Source organism: Triticum aestivum, chromosome 2B, assembly GCF_018294505.1.
Source record: "Triticum aestivum cultivar Chinese Spring chromosome 2B, IWGSC CS RefSeq v2.1, whole genome shotgun sequence".
NCBI lineage: Eukaryota > Viridiplantae > Streptophyta > Magnoliopsida > Poales > Poaceae > Triticum > Triticum aestivum.
In genome coordinates this window covers 758,324,112-758,336,727 of record NC_057798.1, presented here as the reverse complement: position 1 = coordinate 758,336,727, position 12,616 = coordinate 758,324,112, and the positions used below count along the sequence as shown (strand labels likewise).

The following is a 12,616-nucleotide window of genomic DNA, read 5'->3' as shown; positions in this document are numbered from 1 at the left end:
TTTGCAATCTCAGCCAACGATGGGGCCTGTGAGCCTAGTGATCTATAATTCTTTTATGATTAATGTATCACCATAGGTACCTTTTTCTATTTAAGTTTTAAAAACAATATATCAATATCAACTATATACCTCGCGTTTATAATCTCCCTTGTACAAGGATCGACATGTTCTCTTGTTGGAAAAAAAAGGAAAGGAGATGGACAAAGTGTTCTTCACCCATTTCTTCGCATCATTTATGTATAAATTGACATATATTATTTTTGAATTTTTTTTGGCAAAAGACTTGTCATATTCATTAATTAATTAGATTGTGAGAATTGGCATCAGTATACGCAAATCAGTTGGTGGTTACTGAATCCAAATTCAGTGCTCGGTGGGCATGGATTAACGAGCTGCTCGTCTCATTAAGGCTCGGCTCGTTAAGCTCGTGCTCGTTAAAGAACATTAATCTTAACGGGCAGAAAACCCTGCTCGCCTCTGTTTGCTTACATCTCGTTAAGCTCGTGGGTGCTTACAAGTGCTCGTAAACAAACTGTGATGTGTTGCGGTCTACAGGATGAGAGTCTAGGCGGGTTTTTTACGAAGAAAGATGATGATGGCGAGAGGAAGTGCACTACTTTTTTGCCACCTATCGGCTAGGTTGGGTTAACTGGTTTGAATAGATCGGTAGATGTGCTAAAAAATGTTGTCACATAGGATAAGATTATACGTTGTGATGTACTAACGAGCTTAACGAGCTACTCATGAAACTCGTTAGCTCGCACTTTAAGATCTCTAAGCTTAACGAGATGAAACCAGTGATTGGCTCTGTTCATTAAGAACCGAGCTACGAGCTTATTGACCCGAGTTGTCGAGTGCTCATTAAGTTCATGAACTACGAGCTTTTGGTCCAGCCCTAGTGCTCAGTAAAGAGATCAATTTTTTTAAAAGATATTTCACAATTTGAGGGGGAGAGGGGGGAGACTTTTTCTGAGCACGCACGCAAGAGAGAGACAACATGAGAAAAAAATATCAAGCCTTGGGGGGACCGACCACCTTCTTCAGTATATTTGTTTTTGTATCCAATGCATAAGTGTTGTTGTGATCCCAAACTCACGTGAGTTTGGGTGAACAGTAAAGTGAAAAAAGGGACAAAATTGAATTTTTCTTTTTTGTGCCAAACATTGACAATTTTGGAGCATCAATTCTTTTTTTTTTGCCACATTTTCCATGAATGTCATCTGGTGATGAAATTTGCAAGCAATCAAAACATTTGACAATTTTTTGGCACGAAAGAATTTCAGAATTTTTTGAATATTGTTTTGATTTTACTGTTCACCCGGGTTCACATGGGCTCGGGATCATAACAGCTGCGTCAACAAAATGGGAAGTTCTAGGTGTTGCATTCTGCACGAATCTTGAAGCTATGGTGTAACGTGGACTCACTCATCCCCTAGCCTAACATTTACAGCGCCAGCGTCCGTCCAATTATTCTGCCGACTATGTTAAAAAAAAATTTATTCTGCCGACTATATATATGTGTGCGTCTCCCGAGTCACACTGCCACCCACCCAACAACACCAAGCACACTGTCAGGTCTCGCCTGAACTGAACGGCTCGATGCAGATGCAGATCCGTCACAGCTCACGCCCGTGTGCCCGCGGCCCGTATGCTCCGTCTGTCACGGGCACTCGGGCGCCGGGATGGACCGCGACGATGCTCCGTCCTGCCGGGGCACTGGAGCGCCGGGATGGACAACGTCCAACGCTCGTGCCTTCAGCGGCTCGCTCGCAGCTCAAAATCTTGCACCCGAGCACCAGCCCAAGCCATGGCGCCACCACGGCCACGCGTGCAGTGGCCGGCTCCGACGTACAGACCACGTCCACCGCCACTAGCGCTCGTGTCCAAGGCAAGCTGCTGCTGCAGAGCTCCGACTCGCCCAACAGCCCGCTCAGGTTGTCCCTCCAGCTCGTCAGCGCCACCGTCCCCGGTACATACATACACATACATTTGTAGCTTAACCAGATGTTCAGCCGCACGTTAAACCACCGTGAGTCCCTCTATCTAACAAACATACGTACAGGGAGTGATGGCCGCGGCGTGAGAGGGGAGGCGGCGGCGCTGGACGCCGTCATATCGAGCGGGGAGACAGAGCTCGACGTGGAGCTGCTGTGGGACGAGGCCCTGGGCGCGCCCGGCGCAGTGCTGGTGACAAACAACTCCGACTTCCCCGTGTACCTGCAGCTGCTGAGCCTGAGCTCGCCGGCCGTCAACTTCGTCTGCAACGGGTGGGTCTATCCCGTCGGGAAGCACCCATACCGCCTCTTCTTCACCAACGACGTGCGTGCACTACACAACACATAGATGGCATGAACTGTTTTCTTGCAGAACTTGGATATATAAGCTACAACGTACGTTTGGTTATTTTGGTGCAGGCGTACGTGAAGGAGAAGACGCCGCCGGCCCTGCTCAAGGACAGGGAAGACGAGCTCCGCCTGCTCCGGGGCGAGGGCTCGCCGGCCGACAAGCCGCTGCAGAAATGGGACCGCGTGTACGACTACGCGCTCTACAACGACCTGGGGAACCCCGACCTGCGCGAGGACCTGGCGCGCCCGGTGCTGGGAGGGTCCAAAGAGTACCCGTACCCTCGCCGGACCAGGACCAGCCGGCCTCCGAGCAAGGCCGATCCCGCGAGCGAGACGAGGGCGTCACTGGAGGAAGGGATCTACATCCCGTGCGACGAGCGGACCGGCGGCGTGGCCGCGGCGCCCAACCTTCCCAAACTCGACGGCCACTTCGGGTCGTTGGCGGATGTCCACGGCCTTTTCGACAGCAACGCCAAGCCCTTCCCGTTCCCCGTCCCCCAGGTCATCTCAGGTACCACAATTGTCTCACCATGCTCTTTTCTTCTCTCTATAGCACACTGTAGCATTGAAGGAGGTCTTGAGTTAAAGGGCTTCGGTCCAAACACATGAACAAACATTTTCAATAGCAGCTATACACACTATAGCGTTTAAAAGAGGTCCGCCGCTAAGATGCATAGTCTGCTATTTGAAACTACTACCTCCGTCCGGGTTTATTAGGCCCCCTCTTATTTTGGGCTGGAGTTTGACCTAAAATTTTACCTTACAAAACTTTAACTATATGTCACAAAAGTTATATTGTCGGAAAGCTCTTTCAAATACAAATCCAACAATATAATTTTTTTATAGCATATACTTTATATTTTAGTAGTCTATAGATGGTCAAAGTCTGGCCCAAAATACGAAGGGGTCCAATAAACCTAGACGGAGGTAGTATGACACAACTTATCAGGTTTTGGGCCGGGCTTTGCAAAGCCTGAACTTGAAATTCCAAGCCTGGGTCCAGCTTGGCCCAGACCGCGGTATGAAAATGGGTACTTGCTCATTTTCAAATGATATAATATGCCCATTTTCAAGACAAAATACTGCTGTATTATACATATTTTTCTTGTAATATCCTAAGAAAATGTTTCACCAGGCTTTTTATCAAAAAATTAGCCCCGAGCCAGCTTGGACGGACCTGTCCGGCCAGGCCACCCATGCCCAGGTGTATTATAAAGTAAGTACGTATGTATGCGTGATTCCACGGAAGTTGAACTCATCAAACCTATTTTTGGTGTATATATAGCGAATCGAACAGCTTGGCGGACGGATGAAGAGTTCGCCAGGCAAACACTCGCAGGGGCAAACCCCCTCTCCATCGAGCTCGTCACCGCTCTCACACTCACGAGCAAGCTTGACCGGGCCGTGTATGGTGACCAAGACAGCAAGATAACCAAAGAGCACATTGAGAAGAACTTGGGAAACATGACTGTGGCGCAGGTACATACTATATATTTCTTCGTTGTCAAATTACGATGCATGTAAAATTTCTTCAAAGTCAAACACTATAAAATTTGACCAACTTTATAGAGAAAATATATGTTCATATCACACACACACACAAACAAACACACACACACACACACACACACACACACATGTTCACAGAAAAAGCAAAATAAGAAAGTAAAAGTGTTTGGATAAAATTTCTTAACGGAGAAGAAATAGCAAAACCGTTACTATCTACTTCGAACACAAAAATGTAATTAAGTGCCCCTCGGACTACTCCACGACTTGTGCAGGCTATAGAAAAGGACAGGTTGTACGCTGTGGATCACCACGACTGGGTGATGCCGTACCTGAAGCGCATCAACCAGCTGCCAGGCGCCGAGGAGAAGGGCGAGATCTCCCAGAGGAAGTCGTACGCCACGAGGACGCTCTTCTTCTTGCAAGACGACTCCACACTCAAGCCGCTGGCGATCGAGCTCAGCTCGCCGCACCCCAAGGATGAGCGCCTCGGCGCCACTAGCACGGTGTACACTCCGCCCGACGAACTCAAAGCCGGCGATGCCGCCTCCGACACCTTCACGGCATGGGACCTCGCCAAGGCCCATGCCGCATCCAACGACGCATGCAAGAACAACTATGTCCTCCACTGGTACGTACACTACCTTACAACGTTAAATTACTGTGATGATGAGAACCGTAGAATGTACTCCCTCGGTTCATTATTTAAGATGTTTTGGATATTTCTTTGAACTATATATATGGATTGAAATGAATAAACAAACACATTAAAGCGAGTACATTTGATTCGGAAAAAAAGTTAAAACATCTTAATAATAATGAATGGAGTAAAAATAGTTTTTTTTTGCGGGGAAGAGTAAGAATAGTTAATACGCATGTCGTGTCTACTGGTTCACGTGTGGTGGATGTATGCAGGCTGAGGACGCACGCGACGATGGAGCCGGTGGTGCTGGCGGCGAACCGGCAGATGAGCGTGCTGCACCCAATCCACAAGCTCCTCAAGCCGCACTTCCGCAATACCTTGGACACAAATTCCACGGCGCGACACATTGTCATCGGCTCCGGCGACGAGCGACAGGGCGGTGCCTTTTACCGCAACATGCACGAGGTCAACTTCTTCACCGGCAAGTACGGCATGGAGATGTCTTCCAAGGCATACGCTTCATATAACTTCACCGAGCTCGCTTTCCCCAACGAACTCATCAAGCGGTGAGTAAAATGCAATTGACCTAAGTAGTAAGTAAATTCTACAATCAAATGGCACACCTGCTGCTGCTTCAGAATTTGGAATGACTAATTGATGCATTTGTACATGAGTGATGTGGAAGATTATGATTGGTAAAAAAGGGATGAAGGAGACAAACCCAGTTGGATTAAGTGGGGAGAGTTATTAGTTCGGAAAGTTAAGTAAACGTTGTAGAGTCTTTGTAGATCTAGCATTATTGTTTGTACGTATTACGCAGTGGAATGGTGAGAAGAGCTCCGAAGAAGAATGAGGAGGTGGAGCAGCCGAGAAAGGACGAGCTTAACATCTTGACGGCGATCTGGAAATGGGTCACCGACCTCCTTTTCCCCAACGAACACATCAAGACGTACCTAACGACTAAAATGCTGATAAAGTTAATCCCACAACGCACAGCTTTAGAATCTGAAATACTTGATGCATTTTTATGTACGCAGAGGCGTGGCGAGAGGCGATCCGAAGAAGGCTGAGGAGCTGGAGCTGCTGATAAAGGACTACCCGTACGCGGTGGACGGGCTGGAGATCTGGACCGCCATCAAGGAATGGGTCACGGACTACTGCGCGATATACTACGCCGACGGCGACGGCGCCGTCGCGGGCGACAGCGAGCTGCAGGCGTGGTGGAGCGAGGTGCGAAACGTGGGCCACGGCGACCTGCGCGACGCGCCGTGGTGGCCGGCGATGGACTCCGTCGACGACCTCGTGGAGACCTGCTCCACCATCATCTGGCTCGGATCGGCTTACCACTCGGCCGTCAGCTTCGGGCAGTACGCGTACAACGGCTTCGTCCCCAACCGCCCCACCATCACCTCCGGAGAGATGCCGGCCGACGCCAAAGCGGCGGTGACCGAGGCCGAGTTCCTCGGCAGCATCACCCCAAAGACCGAGACGTTCGGCCTCATGGCGCTCACCATGAACCCGCCGGTGAAGCCCGGAGAGCCGCTCATGGGGGAGCGGCCAGACACGGAGCAGTGGACGAGCGAGCAGCGGGCGGCCAAGGCGCTGCTCGAGTTCAACTCGAAGCTGGACGCGATCGCGGAGGCCGTCAAGAAGAGGAACGCTGACGGCGCGCTGCGGAACCGGAACGGGCCCGTGGAGGTGCCCTACACGCTGCTCGCGCCGAGGGCCGACCCTACGGTACCCCACGTCGGCGGGATTCCCAACAGCATCGCCGTGTGAGCAGCACGTTGCGTCCGTCGGCGTCGTGTATGCAGTACGATGGATGTCAAAAGTGTGGACTTGATCAATAATAATAAATAAATAAAAGAGCGCCCGGATGATGATTGGGAAGTCCTTTGATAATCCTGGCACATTTTCTAGTTTAGGCCCATCTTAACTCTTTTTGCACTTAACCTTCAGACTTTTCTGCTACAGCCAAAGACCCATCTTAACCCATCACTTCACTGTCAACTGTTCGCACTTAACCTTGAGACTTTTCTGCTACAACCAAAGAAGAACACACCATCTTCAGCAAAAAAAGATTCGATATAAACACGATTCAGTTCACCGACTTCGCTGAAACCGTATCAACAAAAGGTAACTCCAGCGTTCCATCCAAGCGCAGAACAGGCTATCTTCTTCAGTGCGAAGCCACACCACAAGCATACGGTACGGTGTGAAGAACCCATTGAGCCAACCAGCTTAACCTTGCCTAGATATGGTAAGTGATTCTACTACTAATTGCCACCAGCTGACACAAGTGAGAACCCTATTTGCATCCCCCCTTACTGGCCCTTTCTGTGCCTTCTTTTTATCGAGACTGGCTTCTTGTTCCCTCCCAAAATATCAAGAAAGGTATGCTTCAGCACCTTCATCAGGCCACCCTTCGTCCGCAGCATTCTATAGACCCCAAGCCACTCGAGTCTGCCATGCTTCACGCCGACGGTCGCGTCGTAGGCCATTATGAGATACACATAAATGTTGAGCAACCTGAGATCAACAGATATTTTTTAGTACGTAAGACCCAAGCAAACGGGAATAATGTTCGCACAGGCATACAAGGCAGAAATAGAAGAGAAAACGAAAAATGTTTTGCTTTATGTGAGATCCACCCTTTGCTGAAGGCGGAGTGTCTTGCCCAAAAATTCCAGTAGATCCTACCCGTACACTACCAAATTCAGTAGCTACATTAGTTGTGTCAGTGATCAAACGCATGTCTGGACTCAGCAAAAGATCCAGTTCATTGGATAGAAACAACAGCTGATGCTCTACAAGGTGTTCAAAATGCAAGTCTACCTAACATACACTAAATTTGAACTTAACACCCATGCCCCCTCAATCCAAGCTAAGTGATACGGAAGTACTGTATCCAGGTACAGAAACAATAAGAAACATCCGAAAGGTAAAGATGAGTGCACTCTTAAGAGGAGGCCTTGGTAAGCTGTACATATGTGAATTCGTGCGTGTTAATTTTTCCTATATATGTACAAAAAAGCAAATCATGAGAACATAAAGCATGTCTTGTCTGAAAAAAAGACAAGTTATATAACAAAAATGTTGTGCTTAGCTTTTTTTTTCCCACGATGCACATATAATCATACATTTTTGCATGAAATTTGTTATGCGTACATGAACTAACAAGTACCAGTATCATGATTCCTTATGGAAATTTATTATGTGAGCAGACTCGCGAAGGCTCTCATATGAAAACCCCTTCATATTTGTGTTGGGGGTTAGCTATCACTTAGACATTGTCTAAAAGACTAAAACTCGATTTATTCTCCACATGCCTGGATTCAGCAAAAGACCAGTTCATTGGAAAGAAGCAACAACTGGTGTGATCTACAGGATGTTCCAAATGCATTCTACCTACCTAGCATACACTAAATTTCTAGGCATGAATTTTAACACCCACGCCTCCTCCATCCAAGTCAAAAGTGGTAAAGAAGGTACTGTAGAACTGAAGTCCATAAGAAATATTGGAATGTATTAGATGGGTACCGTCTCAGATCAGACCTTCGTAATCTGTACATTTGTACACTATGGTTCCTCGTGAAAAAAAATGTTCAGACTCGCGAAGGTCCTCATTTGAAACAGCCTTCATATTTCGCTTTGGGTGGTAGCTATCACTTATCCATTGTCTCAAACTCAATTTATTCTCTAAATACACCACTTGTTTTCAAACGTATATGTATCTTCGATGGTCAATGTCACAGGTTTGCAACACTACACTGTTTTTCAGATTGGCCTCAAGAAAAGTATGAAACTTAAGACGATAAAATGTGCATGCAGCTTGTTACAATTTCAATGCAATTGATTAATTATATTACAGAACAGGAGAAAAGGCATTGATTAATGAATCAGAGGTATACCAATCATGCATCAATTGGGAAGCATATTAAGAATCACGACTCAAATATGAAGCATCAAGAAATTGATAATTTTCTCTAGATAATCAAAGTCTTACATACTTACCAGATTGATTCCACAAGAAAGCGGTAGAAGCCCTATCATCAGAAAAGAAAAACATACAAACATTAATTACTGAAGCATATAACTGCACAAACTTCCTCAAGAGTATCTGAAGTGTGTCAAGCCATATTTTAGGTGGAAATATCATACCTGAGAAGCACCGTTATCCTTGAAAGACAAAATAAGCAGAAGGACTGCAGTGAAAAGAAACAAGTAAAAATATCATATCAGCATAAATGCAAAACAAGCACAGAAAACTGACTACAAATTAAATACATAGCCAAACCATGCATTTTATCCATTGCTAGCTAGTTAGTGCATATCTGATGAAATAATAGTAGCTCACAAAAAGAAAAATGGTATTGTAAAAACCGAAGCCTTTAACTCACCTAGCTGTATCCGTGCACATATGCTAAATGACTTGCCCTCCCTTTGCAACTGTCCGGATAAAACGCTTAGCTTGTAGAACACAGATCCAAGAACAATGTCCACGAAAAGGGTGGGTGACGTTTTGCAGAGTTGGAAAACCCCAGCAACGACCAGCAAAGCACCTGCATGGACGGACAGCAACACCTTGAGCAACTCATAGGCCATATTATTTCAACGCATCTACTGATGTTGCATTATCAGTTCATACTACACACACAAATCAAGCAGAGCATACAATTTCCTGAATGCAGGAGTGTGGTGTAGACTAAAACATACTAGAAGAAGCAACACTGTGATAACATTCATTGCTGGTAAATAACATTCTCGATCCTACATTTTCCTCCCATTTTATACCTGAGAGGGTGCCGAGGTGGAAGCTGCGGCAGCGGAACAGGTTGCCGGCGGCCAGGATCTCACGCAGGGTCAGCTGGACGGACTCGAGGGGGCCGGCGACGAGGGCGTGCCATATCGCATCCAGCTCCTTCCTGCCCTGTCCGACTGGGATGAAATCGGCAAGAGGAAAAAACTCGGCGTCTTCTTCGAGCAGCGCCTCCCCCCACCAACGGCCAGGCGGCATGGGTTCCGAGTCTGAGTCGAAGTTGTGGGGGTAGCTCCAGGCAGTAGGGCCGACGCAGGACAGCTTCACGCCGGTTCCGTTGCTACGGCCGCCGTCGCGGACGAGGAAACCGGCGCTGCGCGCCCACCCGGATCGCCGGACGGCGGCGGCGGCGGCGCCGCACCGGAGGGAGCAGGGGACGGTGGCTGGATGCGGTCCCATGGTTGAGGGTTTGACGGCGAGGTGTTTGAGGGTTCGCTCGTGTCGGATTAATTCCGCCGGTGGAGGAGGCGAGGGGAGGGCAAAGGGCAAGAAGGGGCGGCGAGGGGGGAATGGAAGGAGGGCGAGGAGGGGATGGGATTTTAGTTTTTTTTTTCTCTTTTTCTTTTTGCCGGCCGGAACGGTGGGCCAGAAGGGTGCGAACAGGGAGCATATATGGGCCGGTCCTTTAGCGCAGATAGTGCCTCTCGCACTGTTCGCTCAGTTCACTCGTGTCACTGTTCTCTCTGCTCTGATTTTTTGCTTTTTATTTCCGGTTTTCTTCCTTTTTAACTGTCTTCACTGGATTTTCCTTTTTGTCTGTGGTTCTTTCTCGGTTTTTTACTGTTTAATTTTCTTTCTTTCTTTCTTCATTCTTCGTTTTCTAGGTTTCATCTGTTTTCTTTGTTTTTCCTTGTTTCCTTTATTCTTTCTTTGCATTTGTTTTCATTTTTTTTATTTTTTTATTTTATTGTATTAGTCGTTTTTCTTGGATTTTTGTTGATTTTCATCGATTTATTTTTTGTTCAACACATGTTAACTTTTTCAGTACACGTTCAACATTTTTTTATACATCATAAGCACATTCTATATACATGTTTAACAGTTTTAAAAACATGATTATCATGCTTTGAAAGCTTATATTTTTAAGAGTAATTTTTTGCATGCCCATTATAGATTTTTGGTATATATCTAATACATTTTTAATACATGATTACTATTTTCCAAAAACATGATTAACATTATTCTAATACATGACTAACATTTTTCAATACACGATGAACATTTTCTTAGTGGCAATAAACATAAGATGTACAACTAGTTAATCTACAAATTCATAAGATGTAAATTCTAAACCCTAGAGCATAATTTAGTCATGGAGATTGAATATATTGTTGGCCGCTTTTCCGGCCGCGGACGTGACTGCGGTCGAGGTTGCGGTCCAAGCGGACGACGACGACGGCGGTTCAGGCGAAGGACGGGGGCTACGCGCGGTCGAGGCGGAGAACGGCGCATCGACGGTCGAGGCAGACGACGTAACGGCGAGCAGATCCGGCGGCGCTCACGGCATTGAACGCGTGGAAAGCGTCGCCGGCTGGTCGAAGGGACGGTGGCGGCAGTCGAGGCGCAGGACGGCGAGGAAGGGGACGAGGGAGAGGAAATGGTAGACAGAAAGACAAAACGCTGGATATGAATGTTTGTGTGTCAACGCAAGAGAAGTGGCGGGCAACAATGAGCACCCGCCACACCAAACTTATCCAAAATTTGATTTAGTTGGCGCGGTTGCCAAAATACAGTTGTGGCGGACGCCTAGAGGCGCCAACCACTGCTTAACCACACGCCAGTGGCAGGCTCTTCGCCGGGGCTCGTCACTACAATTTTCAGCCAGTGGGAATATTTGGAAGAGCCTAGCTGTGACAGTTGCTGGCCAGCGCCCGCCACAGGTATGCCCGTAACTGCGATGGGCATGTCCTGTCACCCGCCACTGCTCTTTTGGAAAAGTAGCAAGGTGGGTGACAGGTCCTACCCACCACTATTTTTAGTTCTCCTATAGGGTTTTCCCAGTAGTGATGTTACTATTAGACCCAATGATTGTCCTTTCTAGAAGGAATTGATGAGAACAAAAGCAGCTTTCTTCCATAGAACTAAATTCATCATTGGAAAACAGTAAATTCGACTAGATTCTAGAAGGATACGTGGTTAGGGGATACGTATGTAGCAATGCAATATATGTCTCTCTATAACATCTTACAGCATAAGGAGGCTTATGCTGCTGCGGTATTACAATCCAATCCTCTAAATATTCAATTCTAGAGATTTTTGGTAGGAGACCGGTAGGAAGCATGGCTACACCTGGTCAGAAAGTTGATGGAGGTCAACCTCTCTGATGAGCCTGATAGTATTCACTGGAGATTAACTATGAATGTCATCTTCTTAGTGAAATCTATGTATATAGACCTAATTAACTCTGGTCCGATGCTGAAATCGGTACATATTTGGAAGATCAAAGTGTCGTTAAGAATTAAAATCTTCATGTGTTTTTTTTTGCAAAAGGAGGTGGTTTTGACTAAGGATAACTTGGCAAAACGTAGTTGTGAGGGTAGTCAAAGATGTAGCTTTTGTGATCAAGATGAAACTATCAAACACCTCTTTCTCGATTATCCGTTGGACAAACTACTATGGCGTGCAATTCATATAGCCTTTAATATCACCCCTCTAATATTATCCACGCGTTATTTGGGACGTGGCTAGATGAAGTAGAGACAAATATTGCGAGACATATTCAGATAGGAGTATGTGCATTACTTTGGGCTATATGAAATTATAGAAATGATATGTTTTTTTTGCGGGGAAAAGGTAGAAATGATATGTTTTTTAACAGACAAATCCGTATAATTTTTCAGGTTCTCTACACAGCCACTACTTGGATTCGTACATGGTCGTTACTCACTCCTGCGGAAACCAGGGAGCCTTTGGTTACTGGGTCTACCCGATGGGAGATGGTAGCTCGGGATATCTGTAACCAGTTTGGATGGGAGTCCAGTAATAGAATAGGTGTTTAGTCATCTTGTCCAATTTTCGCCGGTTGTGGCAATTTTTTTCTTTTTTGATTACTTTTTGAGCTCTGAGCGAGCTTGTTCTGGACCACAGACACTTCGGTTACTTTGCTTAGTAAAGGGGCTGCATCTTTCTGATGCAGAAGTGGGGGCAATCCTCCTTTTCTAAAAGACAGATATTTACTAGATAGTGTGTTTGAGATATCTCTAAAACTATGAAAGCACACACACACTCTCTCTCTCTCTCACACACACACACACACATTAATGCAACTACCACAAACTAATTTGTATAGGCATGTGTTTTTGT

General features: G+C 46.4%; 2 protein-coding genes across 2 annotated transcripts; one reads left to right on the top strand and one right to left on the bottom strand.

The window, feature by feature from the left end:
* Nucleotides 1–1,534: 1,534 nt before the first annotated feature.
* Nucleotides 1,535–6,396, top strand: LOC123047197 (linoleate 9S-lipoxygenase). The gene is made up of 7 exons (XM_044470689.1): nucleotides 1,535–1,969; nucleotides 2,063–2,319; nucleotides 2,415–2,856; nucleotides 3,631–3,824; nucleotides 4,127–4,482; nucleotides 4,767–5,060; nucleotides 5,532–6,396. The coding sequence occupies exons 1-7, from the start codon at nucleotides 1,600–1,602 to the stop codon at nucleotides 6,271–6,273; spliced, it is 2,655 nt and encodes an 884-aa protein (XP_044326624.1). The 5' UTR covers nucleotides 1,535–1,599; the 3' UTR covers nucleotides 6,274–6,396.
* LOC123047198 (uncharacterized) lies at nucleotides 6,375–9,838 on the bottom strand. Its single transcript, XM_044470690.1, has 5 exons — nucleotides 9,289–9,838; nucleotides 8,895–9,056; nucleotides 8,656–8,699; nucleotides 8,509–8,540; nucleotides 6,375–7,023 (listed from the first exon to the last, which is right to left on the bottom strand). Exons 1-5 carry the CDS (start codon nucleotides 9,710–9,712, stop codon nucleotides 6,819–6,821), a joined length of 867 nt encoding a protein of 288 aa, XP_044326625.1. The 5' UTR covers nucleotides 9,713–9,838; the 3' UTR covers nucleotides 6,375–6,818.
* Nucleotides 9,839–12,616: the final 2,778 nt, after the last annotated feature.

Excerpts from the sequence above, each read along its gene's own strand:
- LOC123047198 (XM_044470690.1), bottom strand. The coding sequence starts at position 9,712 with ATGGGACCGCATCCAGCCACCGTCCCCTGCTCCCTCCGGTGCGGCGCC. Across the intron at positions 9,057-9,288 it reads CCACCTCGGCACCCTCTCAG|GTGCTTTGCTGGTCGTTGCT; the intron begins GTATAAAATGGG and ends CCGTCCATGCAG. Across the intron at positions 8,700-8,894 it reads ATGTGCACGGATACAGCTAG|TCCTTCTGCTTATTTTGTCT; the intron begins GTGAGTTAAAGG and ends TTTTCACTGCAG.
- LOC123047197 (XM_044470689.1), top strand. The coding sequence starts at position 1,600 with ATGCAGATGCAGATCCGTCACAGCTCACGCCCGTGTGCCCGCGGCCCG. Across the intron at positions 2,320-2,414 it reads GCCTCTTCTTCACCAACGAC|GCGTACGTGAAGGAGAAGAC; the intron begins GTGCGTGCACTA and ends ATTTTGGTGCAG. Across the intron at positions 5,061-5,531 it reads CCCAACGAACTCATCAAGCG|AGGCGTGGCGAGAGGCGATC; the intron begins GTGAGTAAAATG and ends TTATGTACGCAG.